The sequence below is a fragment of the Aquarana catesbeiana genome, linkage group LG03 (genome assembly GCF_042186555.1).
Source record: "Aquarana catesbeiana isolate 2022-GZ linkage group LG03, ASM4218655v1, whole genome shotgun sequence".
Classification (NCBI taxonomy): Eukaryota; Metazoa; Chordata; class Amphibia; order Anura; family Ranidae; genus Aquarana; species Aquarana catesbeiana.
The window spans coordinates 10,998,919-11,015,122 of NC_133326.1; the positions used below are offsets into that span (position 1 = coordinate 10,998,919).

A 16,204-nucleotide genomic window follows, 5' to 3' on the forward strand; every position below is an offset into this window, starting at 1 on the left:
CTCCCCCCCCCTCCTCAGACAGGGCATAATGGGGCTTACACCACCCCCCACCAATAGGGCATGCTGGAACTTTTACCCCTTTCCAACCGATGGGGCATTCTGGGACTTGTAGTCGTCCCTCCCTCCTCCTCAGAAAGGGCATAATGGGGCTTATACCCCCCCCCATGGGGCATGCTGGGACTTTTACAGCCACCCCTCCTCCTCCAGCAGAGTGCGCTAGGACTTGTCCCCCTCTTGCTTTGAAGAGGGCATGCTGGGATTTTTAATTCACCTTCTCCAACAAGACATGCTGGGACTTGTAGTCCCCCCTCCTCCTGCTCAGACAGGGCATGCTGGGACTTATAGTGCCACTAACCGGGCATGCCGAGACTTGTAGTGCCACCCCTCTTGCTTTAAAAAGGGCATGCTGGGATTTTTAGTCCGCATCTTCCTGCAACAAGACATGCTGGGAGCTCACCTCTCTTCCTGCTCTGACAGGGCATGCTGGGACTTGTAGCCTCCCCTGTCAACCTGCAGAGCATGCTGGGACTTGTAGTCCCCTTCATCCCCCTCCTCTAACAGGGCATGCTGGGACTTTTACTCTCCCCTCCCCCCAGTGGGGCATACTGGGTCTTGTAATGCCACCAACAGGGCATGCTTGGACTTGTAGTCCCTCTTCCTCCTGTAGAGCATGCTGACGCTTGTAGTGCCCCTCTTACTTTAAAAGGGCATGCTGGGATTTTTAGTCCACCCCCCTAACAAGACATTCTGAAACTTGTTGTCCCTCCTCCCCCCTCAATAGTACATGCTGGGACATGTAGTTCTTCCTCCCCTTCCTAATAGGGCATGCTTGGAGCCCACCCCTCCCCCTGCTCTGACAGGGCATGCTGGGACTTGTAGTCCCTCCTCTTGTTTTCAAAGGAGCATGCTGGGATTTAGTTCACATCCTCCCAACAAGACATGCTGGGACTTGTAGTCCTTCCTCCCTAATAGGTAATGCTGGGACTTGTAGTCCTTCCTCCTCTACTAATAGGTAATGCTGGGACTTGTAGTCCTTCCTCCCCTAATAGGTAATGATGGGACTTCCTCCCCGATGACAACAGCACACATCTCCCTCCCCCCGTCACACACCCCGGTCTATGGGGGGGGCCCCTCACACACCGGCCGCTCCGGACTTACGGTTGTTTCATCATCTCGGAGTGTTGAACCGGCCGCCTCTCCCTCTCTCTCCGCCTCTCTCTCCGCTTCTCTCCTTCCCCGAGTTTCGGTGTCTCTCTCACTCAGCGCTCCGGCTTCCGCTTCCCGCGCGGCGTATTTTTTAAATCCACCCAATCAGAGCGCACGTACTGACGTCCCCTTCGTTGGGCTTACAAGGAAGTACGGCCGGGAGAGGCTAGACGAGCCTTAGCTGGTGAGCAGCGCCACCTGGAGTACAAAAGGCGCACAACACCCACCCCCCCATTGTGAGGCGAACTGATAAGAAATGTCCACCAATCCCCCCCCCCCATCCAATCCCGCGATCTCCCCATCCAATCCCGCGATCTCCCCGTCCCATCCCGCGATCTCCCCGTCCCATCCCGCGATCTCCCCGTCCCATCCCGCGATCTCCCCGTCCAATCCCGCGATCTCCCCTTCCCATCCCGCGATCTCCCCGTCCCATCCCGCGATCTCCCCGTCCCATCCCGCGATCTCCCCGTCCCATCCCGCGATCTCCCCGTCCCATCCCGCGATCTCCCCGTCCCATCCCGCGATCTCCCCGTCCCATCCCGCGATCTCCCCTTCCCATCCCGCGATCTCCCCGTCCAATCCCGCGATCTCCCCGTCCCATCCCGCGATCTCCCCGTCCCATCCCGCGATCTCCCCGTCCCATCCCGCGATCTCCCCGTCCCATCCCGCGATCTCCCCGTCCCATCCCGCGATCTCCCCGTCCAATCCCGCGATCTCCCCGTCCCATCCCGCGATCTCCCCGTCCAATCCCGCGATCTCCCCGTCCAATCCCGCGATCTCCCCGTCCAATCCCGCGATCTCCCCGTCCCATCCCGCGATCTCCCCGTCACATCCCGCGATCTCCCCGTCCCATCCCGCGATCTCCCCGTCACATCCCGCGATCTCCCCGTCCAATCCCGCGATCTCCCCGTCCAATCCCGCGATCTCCTTGTCCAATCCCGCGATCTCCCCGTCCCATCCCGCGATCTCCCCGTCCCATCCCGCGATCTCCCCGTCCCATCCCGCGATCTCCCCGTCCCATCCCGCGATCTCCCCGTCCCATCCCGCGATCTCCCCGTCCCATCCCGCGATCTCCCCGTCCCATCCCGCGATCTCCCCGTCCCATCCCGCGATCTCCCCTTCCCATCCCGCGATCTCCCCGTCCAATCCCGCGATCTCCCCGTCCAATCCCGCGATCTCCCCGTCCAATCCCGCGATCTCCCCGTCCCATCCCGCGATCTCCCCGTCCCATCCCGCGATCTCCCCGTCCCATCCCGCGATCTCCCCGTCCCATCCCGCGATCTCCCCGTCCAATCCCGCGATCTCCCCGTCCCATCCCGCGATCTCCCCGCTCCCCGTCCAATCCCGCGATCTCCCCGTCCAATCCCGCGATCTCCTTGTCCAATCCCGCGATCTCCCCGTCCCATCCCGCGATCTCCCCGTCACATCCCGCGATCTCCCCGTCCCATCCCGCGATCTCCCCGTCACATCCTGCGATCTCCCCGTCCAATCCCGCGATCTCCCCGTCCAATCCCGCGATCTCCTTGTCCAATCCCGCGATCTCCCCGTCCCATCCCGCGATCTCCCCGTCACATCCCGCGATCTCCCCGTCCCATCCCGCGATCTCCCCGTCCCATCCCGCGATCTCCCCGTCCCATCCCGCGATCTCCCCGTCCCATCCTGCGATCTCCCCGTCACATCCTGCGATCTCCCCGTCACATCCTGCGATCTCCCCATCCCATCCTGCGATCTCCTTGTCTAATCATGCGATCTCCCCGTCCAATCCTGCGATCTCCTCGTCCCATCCTGCGATCTCCTCGTCCAATCCTGCGATCTCCTCGTCCAATCCTGCGATCTCCCCGTCCAATCCTGCGATCTCCCCGTCCAATCCCGCGATCTCCCCGTCCCGCTTCATCTCGTCCATAAATTTTGCCCTTTTCCTGTTTCATCTGCTCCATAAACTCCGCCTTTTCCCCCTTCATCTCCATTAACTCCGCCTTTTCCCCCTTCATCTGCTCAATAAACTCCGCCTTTTCCCCCTTCATCTGCTCAATAAACTCCGCCTTTTCCCACTTCATCTCCATAAACTCCGCTTTTCCCCCTTCATCTGCTCCATAAAGCCCGCCTCTTTCTGCACCCTTACCTCTGGGGTGTTGCGTGTTTTCTGCTTCTCTCCTAACAACAGAGATGTGACCAGCAAGTATCAAACTGATAATGTATGGCCTCATGCTATATATAGGATATTAAAAAAAAAACAATCAGCTTGAAACGTCTTAAGAAATGATGAACAGACCATTGGGTCACAGCTCCGTATGGCAGAGGCGCTGGGAGTCTTGTGACCTCACAGGCCTCTTCGGGAAAGTGGGGAGGGGGGGTTGCTGGGTGTAGTCCTCGCGCCGGCGCCATGTTTGCTAAGGTTTCCCTGTAGCTGTGTTACTGTGTTGGCCTTTGAGAAAATGGCCGACAACTTCAAATTTCCCCTCGGTAGCAGAGACATTTCTGCGAGGTCCTCTAGAGGCTGTTATAAGTACGGTGTTCTGCCGAGAAAGTTCCCCTCGGCGGATAAAGACCCCCCTGTACTGCGCAGGCGCAGCGCTTGCGCAGTACGAGCCGCCGGAAATAGCCAAGGCTGAATAGCTGTAAGTCAGCTGTACATGGCGCCTGTAAAAGGGCCCCTCGCGGGCGCGCTACGCTCGCCACGCTTCGGGCACGGCCTCGCTTCGCTCGGCACTATTTTGTTCTACCACTATGTCCACTTGGATGGTGGGGCTTGAACCTGGACTCAGGGCGCAGGCGCCGTGTACAGCTGACTCAAGGTTTTCAGCTTCGGCTATTTTCGGCGGCTCCGTAGTCGTTCGTACTGCGCAAGCGCTGCGCCTGCGCAGTGCAGGGGGGTCCTTATCCGCCGGGGGAACTTTCTCGGCAAGACAACGGCCTGTAACAGCGCTAGGACTGGATTGTGGAGGGAGGACTTACTCAGTCCTCCAATCAGTGACGTCTTCCCTGTGATGAGCAGAGCGTGACTCCTCCTCCCCCCGGGTGTATAGTGGGAGCAGCTGAATCTGGAGCAGCTGCCAATGACAACCAATCAGCTCCCAGCTTTGGTCTTCAAAGATGGAAGCTGTATGGTCGCCGCTGCAGATTTTGCCATTTCCATTGGATAAATGTCTCCCTATAGGAATCATAAATGCAGCGCATTATAAACTTGCACTTATGTGGTCCTGACAGCCATCCCCCCTGAGGCTTCATTCACACGTATGTGACACGGGAACGCGTGTGCATGAATACACGCCATATCCTGGCAGGTGCACTACAACAGTAAAAAAAAGTGAATAAAGTAGTAGTAGTAACAAGTAAAGGCGCAATGACTCAGGAGTCATAAATCTCCCAATGCAAATCTGTAGTGAAGTAAATGTTCTATAATAGAACTAATTAATCCATATAGCAAATGCAGGCTTAAAAGTCTATGTATTAGCGCTGGAGGGAGTTGAAAAGCCGTCCAAGAAATGCAAATAAAAAATAAAGATAAAAATAAAAAGACCGCATGTATATATCAAAAAATAAAAATGAATAATAGGAATAAAAATAAAATAATAATAATGATTATAATGGGATATTGAGTATATGAAATAGTCATATATATGGCTAGAAATAATGTGATGGTTTGGTATGAATCAAATTAATGAAACAAAAAAAAAAAAAAGGTCTGTTGAGAAAGGAGCGCCACTTGTAAACACATCCAAGTGCGCACGCTTGCGAAACACGTCCACTTTTGATGACATCACCCATCTGAGCCAGCCGCACTTTGCGCTTCAAGCCTCGCTCTGAGGCCGCCTTCCGGAGCCGACGAATCGATCTGTCGGAAGAGCCACTGTCCTCAGCTGCGATCAGCAAGCTTGGGAGTGTCATCCTGACATCTGTATACCATGCCTGTCATTTCCACCTAAAATGTCAGTGTATTTATTCAGAGATTAAAGCCGTTTGTTCAGACTATTGCACCCGGAGGTGCCTCTCCAAAAATTGAAAAAATACCGCGCTGAATAACATATGTAAATACAAATAGAGCAGCTGCTAAAACCGTGAGATACACACAGATACAGATAGGCCCCTGAGACGACGTCAGTTTGTCACGAAACGCGCATAGGGAGATTGATGTACTGCCGTCATCGCGCTTTACTCAGTGGACGAGTGTTCGCTTGCTGGCCGGCTGTATTTTATGATCGTTTTTTTTTTTTTTTTTTCCATTCTGTAAGTGTAATCCTTTAAACCCATTAAATCCTTTTTGGTACGTTTTACACTATGGAGCATTTCTTTATATTTTTGGATTAACGCCTGACCTCTTCCCCATGGTGGTTGGTGCTCGAGTCTCCCAGTGCTTAGTCCAAGCCCCTTCCCATCGCTATCTGTGGATTATCAACTTCTTTTTGGGATAAAGGCCCTGGCTGGGTATTTAGCCGCAGGCTCCTAAAAGCTTTCCTTCTGGTAAGCGCACATTTTATGTGGTGGAGATGCACTGTCGTCAAGAGGTGTCCTATCACAAGAACCTACATTTATGTGCTATTCATGGATGGTTCATTCATTGTTATCACTCATGTTGTCTGCGTATTTTAATTCACGCACATTCACTGTTTTGTATTTATTTATTTATATATTAAAATGTTTAAACTGCGCAGTCTTACCCGAAGGCCTCGATGCACAAAAATAAAAGGACATTGACATTAAAAGACCTTAAGAGAACCAACAAACCAGCATGGCAAGATACAGAATAAAAGCCAAGGGAGTCTGTCCATCACACCCCAATTAAAAATTAGGTGACTCCAAAAGCTTGTACAAAAAGTACGGTTTTCAATTTCTTTCGAAATTTCAAAAAAGTCATTCTCAAGTCTCAGTTTCAGAGGCAAGGAGTTCCAAAATTCAGCTCCTTGTACTTCACTCGTATCTCCCTCCGCAGGTTTTCCTTTTAAATTTTGGAATCTTCAGTATGGCCAAGTTCGCCGATCTCAGGGATCGGGTAGGCACAGACTTGACAAATTTTTCCTTCAGATACTCTGGGCCACGTCCATGTGGTGCCTTATGGACAAGACATCCGATGCAGGGCTCTAAGGGATGGAATGATGTGGTCACGGTGACCAACACCTGTCAGTAACCTTGCTGCGGCATTCTGAATCAACTGGAGCTTTTAGATCAGGGGTCTCCAACCCCCGGCCCGAGCCTGTTTACAGGTGGTCCGCAAAGTCTCCACAATCTGATGTGCGGCGGCAGTGGCGGGCGAGCAGAGAGATCACTGCCAACACTGAATTTCCGCCCACACAGCCCCGCCGCTACACTGTTGGGGGAAGCAGGCGAGCAGAGAGATGACATCATCTCCCACTGCCCGCCCACATCACCGCTGTTCCGCCCACACAGCACTGTTGGAGGTGAAGCGGGGGAGCAGAGAGATGACATCATCTCTCACCGCCCGCCCCGCATCACCGCTGTTCTCTCTCACGCGGAACCCACCACTCAACTGCACTGCCTCTGTGCTTAGTGACAATTTGCGTCTAGGAGGCAGGAGACAGTGGCATGTGCAATCTGCATCTGGTGGCAAGTGACTGTGGCAATCTGCATTTGGTGGCATGTGACTGTGGCAATCTGCATTTGGTGGCATGTGACTGTGGCAATCTGCATTTGGTGGCATGTGACTGTGGCAATCTGCATCTGGTGGCATGTGACTGTGGCAATCTGCATCTGGTGGCATGTGGCAATCTGCATCTGGTGGCATGTGGCAATCTGCATCTGGTGGCATGTGGCAATCTGCATTTGGTGGCATGTGACTGTGGCAATCTGCATTTGGTGGCATGTGACTGTGGCAATCTGCATCTGGTGGCATGTGACTGTGGCAATCTGCATCTGGTGGCATGTGGCAATCTGCATCTGGTGGCATGTGGAAATTTGCATCTGGTGGCAGGCGATGTGACAAGTGGCAATCTGGTGATAGGCACCGTGACAAGCTGCATCTGGTGGCAGATTCTGCATTATGGTGAGTTGAACTATTTAATTTTATATTACAATATAATAAAAATAATGCGCTTCAATCATCCTGAAACCATATTAACCATGGTGTTGTGATGATTGAAGTGCTAACACCAGCCTTTTTCTGACAAATTCGCTGCAAAAAAAACGCACTGTCACCCAGACCACACCCATCCCCCCCCCCCCCCAGGCATTGGCACAATTCTCATCCACAATGCCGGTCTCCGGTGCCAAAAGGTTGGGGACCACTGTTGTAGATGGTACAAGCAGGCAAACCCAAATATAGAGCATTACAGTACTCCAATCGACTGCTGATAATGGCATTGACCATGGTGATCTTGTCAAAGTCTGCGATATAGCGAAAAGTCGACCTCAGGAGTCTCAGGTAGAAGTGACATGAACTCACCACCTGATTTACCTGAGGGCGCAGGTTCAACCTAGAGTCAAAGATGACACCCAGGTCCCTGACCTAAGTGGCCGGAAACGGAAAAGGTTTAAAAGATTCTGGGCCATTATGGAAACAGGTTGGAATACAGCTGGTTACTGAAGATGATACATTCAGTTTTGGTGCCATTAAGCTTTAGATAATTGTCCCCCATCCAGGATTGGATTTCCTCCAGACAAGAGGCCAGCATGACCTGATCCTCCCCTTTCTTGGATAATGTGAAGTAGATCTGGGTGTCGTCAGCACAGACATGGAACAGGAGATTGTGACGGCGAATGATGTACAGCAGCGGCCTCCTATAGATGTTAAAAAGGATCGGGGATAAAGCCGATCCTTGTGGGACCCTGCAAGACAGGGGACTATCGGAGGAATAAAATGGTCCCATCTTTACCCTCTGAACCCTGTCTCGCAGGAACGAGGCTACCCATGCCAGAGCTATACCATCCATTCCCGCCACCATCTTCAACCTATCCACAAGTATAGAGTGGTCGATGGTATCGAAAGCTGCCGACAGATCCAGAAGTACCAAGGCCGAAGCTTTATTCTCATCCAAGGCCCAGAGCAAATCGTCCTGGACTTTTACCAGGGCTGTTTCCGAACCTCTCCTAGGACGAAATCCTGGACTGTTTATTTTAAATCCACGTTTTTTATAGCGCTGCTACTTTGTATTGTGGAGGTGCACTACAACGCCATTCATTCTTCATTCATTCTTACCACTTGCCTACCAGGCCAGTTCTGACATTTCTCTCCTACATGTAAAAATCATCATTTTTTTTTGCTAGAAAATTACACAGAACCCCCAAATATGATGTATGTTTTTTTTTAGCAGAGACTCTAGAGAATACAATGGTGGTCATTGCAAAAAAAAAAAAAACAGTTCACACGTAGGTCCGAAAAGGAGGCAAATTTGTCCAGGTTCAAAAGGGCAGCTCTGAGAGATGGCCCCGGATCCCTGAGGAACAAGAGCAGGTCGTCCACATAAAGTGCCACACATTCTTTAATTGTCCCCACCTGGATCTCTCCCACCTCCCCAGACTGTCTCAGTGCCCTAGCAATAGGCTCCATCATCAGAGCAAAGATAAAAGGGGAAAGTGACACCCCTGTCTGGTACCCCTACCAATTGTAAAAAAAAACAGAGACCGCCATGCCTAGCCAGATTGCCATCCGAGAATCACTGTACAACATCGTGATCCAACGACGGAATCCAGGACCGAAACCCATCGCCTCCTTGTACATGTAGATCCAATCTACTGAGTCAAAGGCTTTTTCAATGTCAATGGAGACAATGACCTTAGCCGGAGATTCAGAGGTGTCCCGTTGGAGATGGGTAAATAATCTCCTCAGATTCGTGTCTGTTGACATACCAGGCATGAATCCCGTCTGGTCGATGTCCACCACGGTTGAAAGAACCTTAACCACCCTCAATGCCAGCATCTTGGTGAGGATCTTCAGATCCACATTTAGTAATGCAATAGGGCGATATGAGGAACACTCTTGTGGGTCCTTGCTCGACTTCAGGAGGAGCAATATGTAGGCCTCCATCATTGATGCCGGCAATGCTCCCTGTTCCCAGCAATGTGTGAAAAGTTTGTTTAATCTGGGGGCCAACTGGGACATAAAGGCCTTATAGAAGTCCGCAGGGAACCCATCCGGGCCCGGCGCTTTCTGAGGGGGAAAGGCAAGCATGGCTGCCTCTACTTCCAGTACAGTGATAGGGTCATCTAAGGACGCAGCATCTGTTTCCGATAATTTTGGCATGGACAGGTTTCGCAGTAATTCATCTAATTCCAAAGAGTCATAGGGAGGGATGGGTGAATATAGTGATGAGTAAAATCGTACAAATTCCTCTAAGATATTTACTGGATCAGTAATTAGGGTCCCACCCTCACCTCTCACTACAGGGATACTAATCGGTGTCTTTTGTTCAGCAACTAGATTGGCCAGAAGCCTACCATTCTTATCCCCTTCAGCGAAAACAATCTCTGTCCTTTGTCTGACCTCAGTGCGAGCTAGATTTGTGAAATGTAAAGCGACTGAGCGTCTAGTTTCCAGTAGGGACACATACTTTTTTTGCTGATCTTATTGCAAAGATTCACTCTCCCCCTCCACCGCTGCCTTAAAAGCATCCCACTCCAGGGGAGGGTTGGTCGAACCTTCATTTGTCGCCCAGTATGTGTCTATGGATTTTTGAACACGAGTAGTCATCTGGTCTTCCAGCAACCAACCTGGTGACAACCTCCAACCCCCTTTTTTACCCCCTGGGGGGAAGGCAAGTGTGAGCATAAGCGGGTTATGATCGGAGACCCCTCCTGGCAGGTATTCCGACTCACATACATATTTTAGGAAAGAAGCATTGCCAAACGCCAAATCAATTCTAGCTGAGAATTTGTGAGTGGAAGACAGGTGAGAATATGATGCGATGTCTGGATGCTTCCATCTCCACACTTCAGTCAAGTCTGCCATAGTTGCCCAGGAGCAGAGGTCCACCGAGGCTGGTCTAGCAGCATTGGAGGAGTGTAGCACCGGGTCTAATATAGTATTATAGTCTACCATAAGAAGCATCGGGACATTGAGAAAAGGAGCCAACGTTCCTATTAAATCATACAATAATTTTACCTGAAAAGGAGGAGGTAAATATATGTTAACCAGCAGGATTCTATTATTGGATACCTCTAATAGGATAGGACCGCCACATATCGCCGCCCGGGTCTGTAATCACCTGGTGGATTGTACATGCAATTGCTTTACTTATTAAAATAGACAGCCCTCGTGCATAGGTAGAATACGTAGAGTGGATGAGGACGATATGTGGTTTTACCTGCCTGAGGTATTGCAATACCGCCGCTCTTTTGAATTTGTTATTCAAGCCTCTGATATTCCAGGACAGTAACTTGATTCTATTATCAATCATGGAATTTAACACAGCATAATAACCTTAGGATAATTGTTGAGTGAGGAGAGATGCGGAAATGCCCTATATGAGGACAGGTACATTCCAAAAGACATTTGTGCACAGCTTGTATATTTCCCGTGGCATTGGTCAAACAATCCCCTCCCTGCTATCATACCAGAAACTACGTAACCATCAAAAAAACCTTCAAACAAAACCAAAAACATCAAAAAAATAAAAATGAAAATTGTCCGGTATGCAGCTTGATCCCTGTAACTAATAAACCTGAAGGAGGTCAACCTTATGAATCGACAGTTCGGCATTTTGAAGGTGTAGATAATTCCGCAACCTTCACGACAGACTCCATCGGCAGTCCATGTAGGGAAAGCTTGCAGTTGACCGCCCGTAGCAAACCTGGGTGCATCCAAACTGGTTGGTGTATGAATATGGCGAGAAATTCTTAAAGTGTAATGCACACCACAGAGCACAAACTTTGCAATCATAAAAGTTGTTCTTCTTTGGTTACAGATGCTGTCATTTGTAAAGAAGAACTGTTATGCCCCGTACACACAGTCGGATTTTCTGACGGAAAATGTGTGATAGGACCTTGTTGTCGGAAATTCCGACCGTGTGTGGGCTCCATCACACATTTTCCATCGGATTTTCCGACACACAAAGTTTGAGAGCAGGCTATAAAATTTTCCGACAACAAAATCCGTTGTCGGAATTTCCGATCGTGTGTACACAAATCCGACGCACAAAGTGCCTCGCATGCTCAGAATAAATTAAGAAATGAAAGCTATTTGCTTTGCCCCATTTATAGTCCTGACGTACGTGTTTTACGTCACCGCGTTCAGAATGATCGGATTTTCCGACAACTTTGTGTGACCGTGTGTATGCAAGACAAGTTTGAGCCAACATCCGTCGGAAAAAATCCATGGATTTTGTTGTCGGAATGTCCGATCAATGTCCGACCGTGTGTACGGGGCATTAGAGTGCATAAGCAGCGACTCAGAGGTGCTGCATGGCAAAAGCCCAAAGGGGACAGTAAAGCGGAGTGTAGAAAAAGTCCGTGGTGCATCAAAAATAGGAAACCAAAAGAACAAAAATGAGAGAAAAAGAAAAGGAAAATTCCTAGTGGAGGTAAGCCTTCATGGGTTTTGATCCAGCCAGTCGCATGCATCTTGTGGTGTTTCAAAGAATTTCACCGAGCCTTTATATTAGACTATTTCAGCTCCTTCTCTCTGAGCCTTCTCTTGACATCTGTGAAGGAGCGACGCCTACGCCGCGTCTCCGCTGAGAAATCTGAGAACAGCATAATACAGGCATTTTCATACTTCAATTCCTGGTGCTTTCTCGCCTCAGCCAGCAACATGTCACTGACTTTATAGTTGAGGAACCGGACCAAAAACAGTCGTGGCGGGGCGCCTGATGGCCTTGCTCCCATGGGGACTCTGTGCGCTCTCTCAGCCACATATGTGGGAGGAAGATCACCCAAGGCCAGAAACGATTTGAAAAACTGCTCAGCAAAATTTGATGGGGTAGACCCCTCCACCCCCTCAGGGAGCCCCACCACTCTTGGAAACAGATAAGGGATGAGTACAGCGCTGCTACAGAGATGCTAAAAAAATTAATTATATATAATACAGTAAGCAGCTAACACACCTCTAAGACAAAGAAGTAAAGAATTCAACAGATATATATATAGTGTAGCGCTATGTGTATGGGTAGATCAAGGTGAGATGTTGAAATCGGGCCAACTGACAATGGCCAGAAAACAAGCAAAAAAATTAATTTAAAAAGGTGAGTTGAAAAAGAATTTGGTTGCACAAATACAAATTTATGTACGGAGCATAATAAAAAACGCCTGTGGAAGAGTGAAAACAACAAACACAATATAAATCAACATTAAATAAAGTCTATGTAAATAAATTGTGTCCTTAATGGAAATCGAAAAAAGGCCACCACCAACAGTCTCTGAGGGTAGGTTGATGAGAGCAGCAACAGGGTGTTACTGGTGGGTGAAACGGAGGAACACCAAATCCAATGTGACATCTATGTATGTGTCAGAACCACCACCATAACATCTGAGGAGGCTTACCGGACGTAGAGGACTTGGAAAGACATACGTCTTGCAAGTCACAAAAAGCTTATTTAGCCACCGGGGCTAGCAGGGTGAAAACATCAGTATCCAAAGCTTCAATAGGTAAGGAGGAAAGATCTGTAGGCAGCTTCGACCGTCCAGAGGTATCAGCAAACCATCCGGATGTATAATTGGAACCATGAGAGAAAAAAGACTCACATGGCGTGATATCGTTTTAAAAGGCATGCATTTATTAAAACAATAAAAGAAAAGCACTCACATGGTATACGATCATAAACAGCTTAAATGGTAACGGATGCGGTGATCATAGGAGGTCCACCCAACATGTTTCGGTTAAACAACCTTCATCTGGGGTGTGGACCCCCCTATTTCACCGCTATTTAAAGTAAAAATGACCTCCACTGGGAGTGTTGCAACCCAGGAAGTGACCTAATGATGTCACTTCCGGTACTCAAATTTGTGTGTATAGACTATGTATGTTTTAAACCGAAAATCATAGTCTATATAGCAATGATCTCAGCGTCAGGGTCACAAGTAAGTGTAAACTTAAAGTTTAAAATTTAGAAATTTAAAAGTTAGCTGAGATTGTGGCCGGGCGATCCGGAAGCATTTGCCATGGAGATCCAAGCCTCCTTTTCAACATAGCCAGATTCGATAGGACGGGGCGTCATCTCGCTCCGCCCCCACTGATCGGCTAGATATTGGGGATGTGCGCAGTAGCGGAAGAGGAAGTCCGCCGCCACACTAGAGTCCGCCCACCGCCACCGCACCCAAGCCTCATTTTCAACCCAGCCAGATACGGTAGGACGGAGCGTCATCTCGCTCCGCCCCCACTAATCGGCTGGATATTGGGGATGTGCGCAGTAGCGGAAGAAGAAGTCCGCCACGACACTAAAGTCCGCCCACCACCGCCGCACCCAGGATCCGCCCGCATCTATGCTCATATTACTAAGAAACAAACCTCTCATTCACAACATACGAACTTCCTGTGTAGGGAGCCATATTGGACGGAGAAAAAACCGGAAATAGATCCCAGCAGTCTGGTGGTACAAGGCAGTGTCAGCAAAGATGGTTGTACCACAGGTCAAAAAAATATATGTTTGGCGGAAGTCCAAAAAGAGGGGCTGATGCAGTGTCGAGTGGGGACAGAATTTAGTAGGGGCTGGCTAATAAGATAGCAACACTACCAATGAAGGGCATCTCATACAAATTAGCCATGCATATGAAAAAACCAGCATTTTAGAATTAAGTGGCGCATATCGTATGTAAACGAAATCCACCAATAATGAGATTGGATGTTAAAATCACAGTAACAAGTAATTTAAGAAATCACAATATAAAAGGTAAATAAATAGGTGAAAACACCTAAAAATAAATTATAAAAGCATATTAGAAAAAAGAGTCACGATTATAATGGTTATGCCTGATTAATAAATGAATTGACGTCCCACTCCACGTTAATCCCTTGCGGGAAGTGGGAACCCAACTCATAAATCCACCCCAGCCCCACCACTCTTACATTATTTCTTCGTTGGCGCTCCTCGGCGTCATCTGCTCTGTGCTGTAGAGACCGGACCATATCTTTCAGCTCAGTTAATTGCAAGCCCTGGGTGTGAGAAGCGTCTTCCACCTCTGAGATTCGATCCTCCGCGGTAGTCAATCTGCCTCTGATCTTATCAAGATCATGACGGATAAGATTGCATTCTGACGCTAGACAGTCTATGCGACCCACGAGCTTCGTTTTGGAAGCCGCTATAGCCTCCAGGACCGGGCCCGTAATGGCTTCTGTATCTACCTCTATCTCCTGTGACAGGATTGGAGGGATCTCCGGTGCCTGAGGGGTAGTATTCGTCTGCTTCACCATCCTTGCTGTCTGTGCTTTGGCGCGCTGTGTGGTAGAGACGGGAACTAATATGGCGTGGGAGGAGCCAGCCGCCATGCTGTCTTGAGAGCGCAGCTGCCTTTGACCTAACGGCGGTTGTGAATTCTGCTTACTTTGCTTTGCTGCCGAGGAAGGCATCGTTGTGATCCCAGTCAGTTCCCCCAAGTCAGGGACACAATTTCGGCGAGCGATAGACGGTCAGTCAGTTGCAAGCAGGATAATTTATCGGAGGTAAGCCGGAGCTCCTAGAAGTCAGGTCCTGCCGTGATCACATCCGGCCATCCCCCCTCCTGTCACACCGTATTTACGCAGTGGTCTTACAAGTGCACTTCTTTTTAATTAAAAAATAAGACAACAGTAAAGTTAGCCCAATTTTTTTTTTTTATATTGTGAAAGATAATGTTACGCCGAGTAAATTGATACTGAAACATGTCATGCTTCAAAACTGCGCCCGCTCGTGGAATGGCGACAAAATATTACCCTTAAAACTCTCCATAGGCGACGTTTAAAAAATTCTACAGGTTGCAGAGGAGGTCTAGGGCTAGAATTATTGCTCTCGCTCTACCGATTGCGGCGATACCTCACATGTGTGATTTGAACACCGTCTTCATATGCGGGCGCTACTCACGTATGCGTTCGCTTCTGCACGCGAGATCGTCGGAATGGGGCGTGTTTATTTTACCTTTTATTTTTTTATTTTTACACTGTTTAAAAAAAAAAAAAAAATGTCACTTTTATTCCTATTACAAGGGATGTAAACATCCCTTGTAATAGAAAAAAAGCATGACAGGACCTCTTATATATGAGATCTGGGGGTCAAAAAGACTTCACATCTCATATTTACACTAAAATGCAATAAAAAAAAAATTGTCATTTAAAAAAAAAAAAAATGGCTTTTTAAAAGCTGTGGGCGGAAGTTTTGACGTCGCTCCCGCTCTGCAGTGGTATGGAGACAGGTGGGGGTCATCTTCCCCTCACTCGTCTCCATACCACACAGGAGAGGATCCGATCGCCTCCGCTGCTGCCGACGGCTCCGGTAAGCGGCAGAGGGCACCGGAACACGCCGATAAAAGTGATCTTGCGGCGAATCTGCCGCAGAGACCACTTTTATCCGAAAGCGGACCGCCGGCCGAACAAGAGGATACTGGGGTTATGGCAGCTAGCTGCTGCCGTAACAATGTTATCCCCCTTCAAAGTGAGGACGTATATCGGCGTGCAGAGGTCCGGAAGTGGTTAAAAATCCCCATAGGCGACGCTTTAAAAATTTTTACTGGTTACATGTTTTGAGTTACAGAGGAGGTCTAGGGCTAGAATTATTACTCTAATGCTCGCGGCGACACCTCACATGTGTGGTTTGAACACTGATTTCATATGTGGGCGGGACTTGCATATGCGTTCGCTTCTGCGTGCAAGCACACGGGGACAGGGGGACTTTAAAATGTATTTATTTTTTATTGTTAATTTTACTTTAAATTTTTTTGTTTGACACTTTAAAAAATAAAAATAAAATGTTTTATCACTTTTATTCCTATTACAAGGAATGTAAACATCCCTTGCAGGGTTGCCAACCGCCAGTAAATTTACTGACTGTTTGTAAAAATCTGTGATTTTTTTTACAACTGCCAGTAAATATCAGGGGCTGATCATTTCATGCCATGTTGACGTTTTAAGTGTAAATCAAGCAAA

At 48.9% G+C, this 16,204-nt stretch overlaps 1 protein-coding gene across 1 annotated transcript in view; it reads right to left on the reverse strand.

Moving 5' to 3' along the window:
- The window catches only part of KIF23 (kinesin family member 23), a gene marked incomplete in the record, with an annotated part of 58,169 nt that extends 56,876 nt beyond the window's left edge, over positions 1 to 1,293 (reverse strand). Inside the window, 1 exon segment of the mRNA XM_073618263.1 lies at positions 1,159 to 1,293. Coding sequence (XP_073474364.1) covers positions 1,159 to 1,172 — 14 coding nt within the window.
- Between the last annotated feature and the right edge of the window lie 14,911 nt (positions 1,294 to 16,204).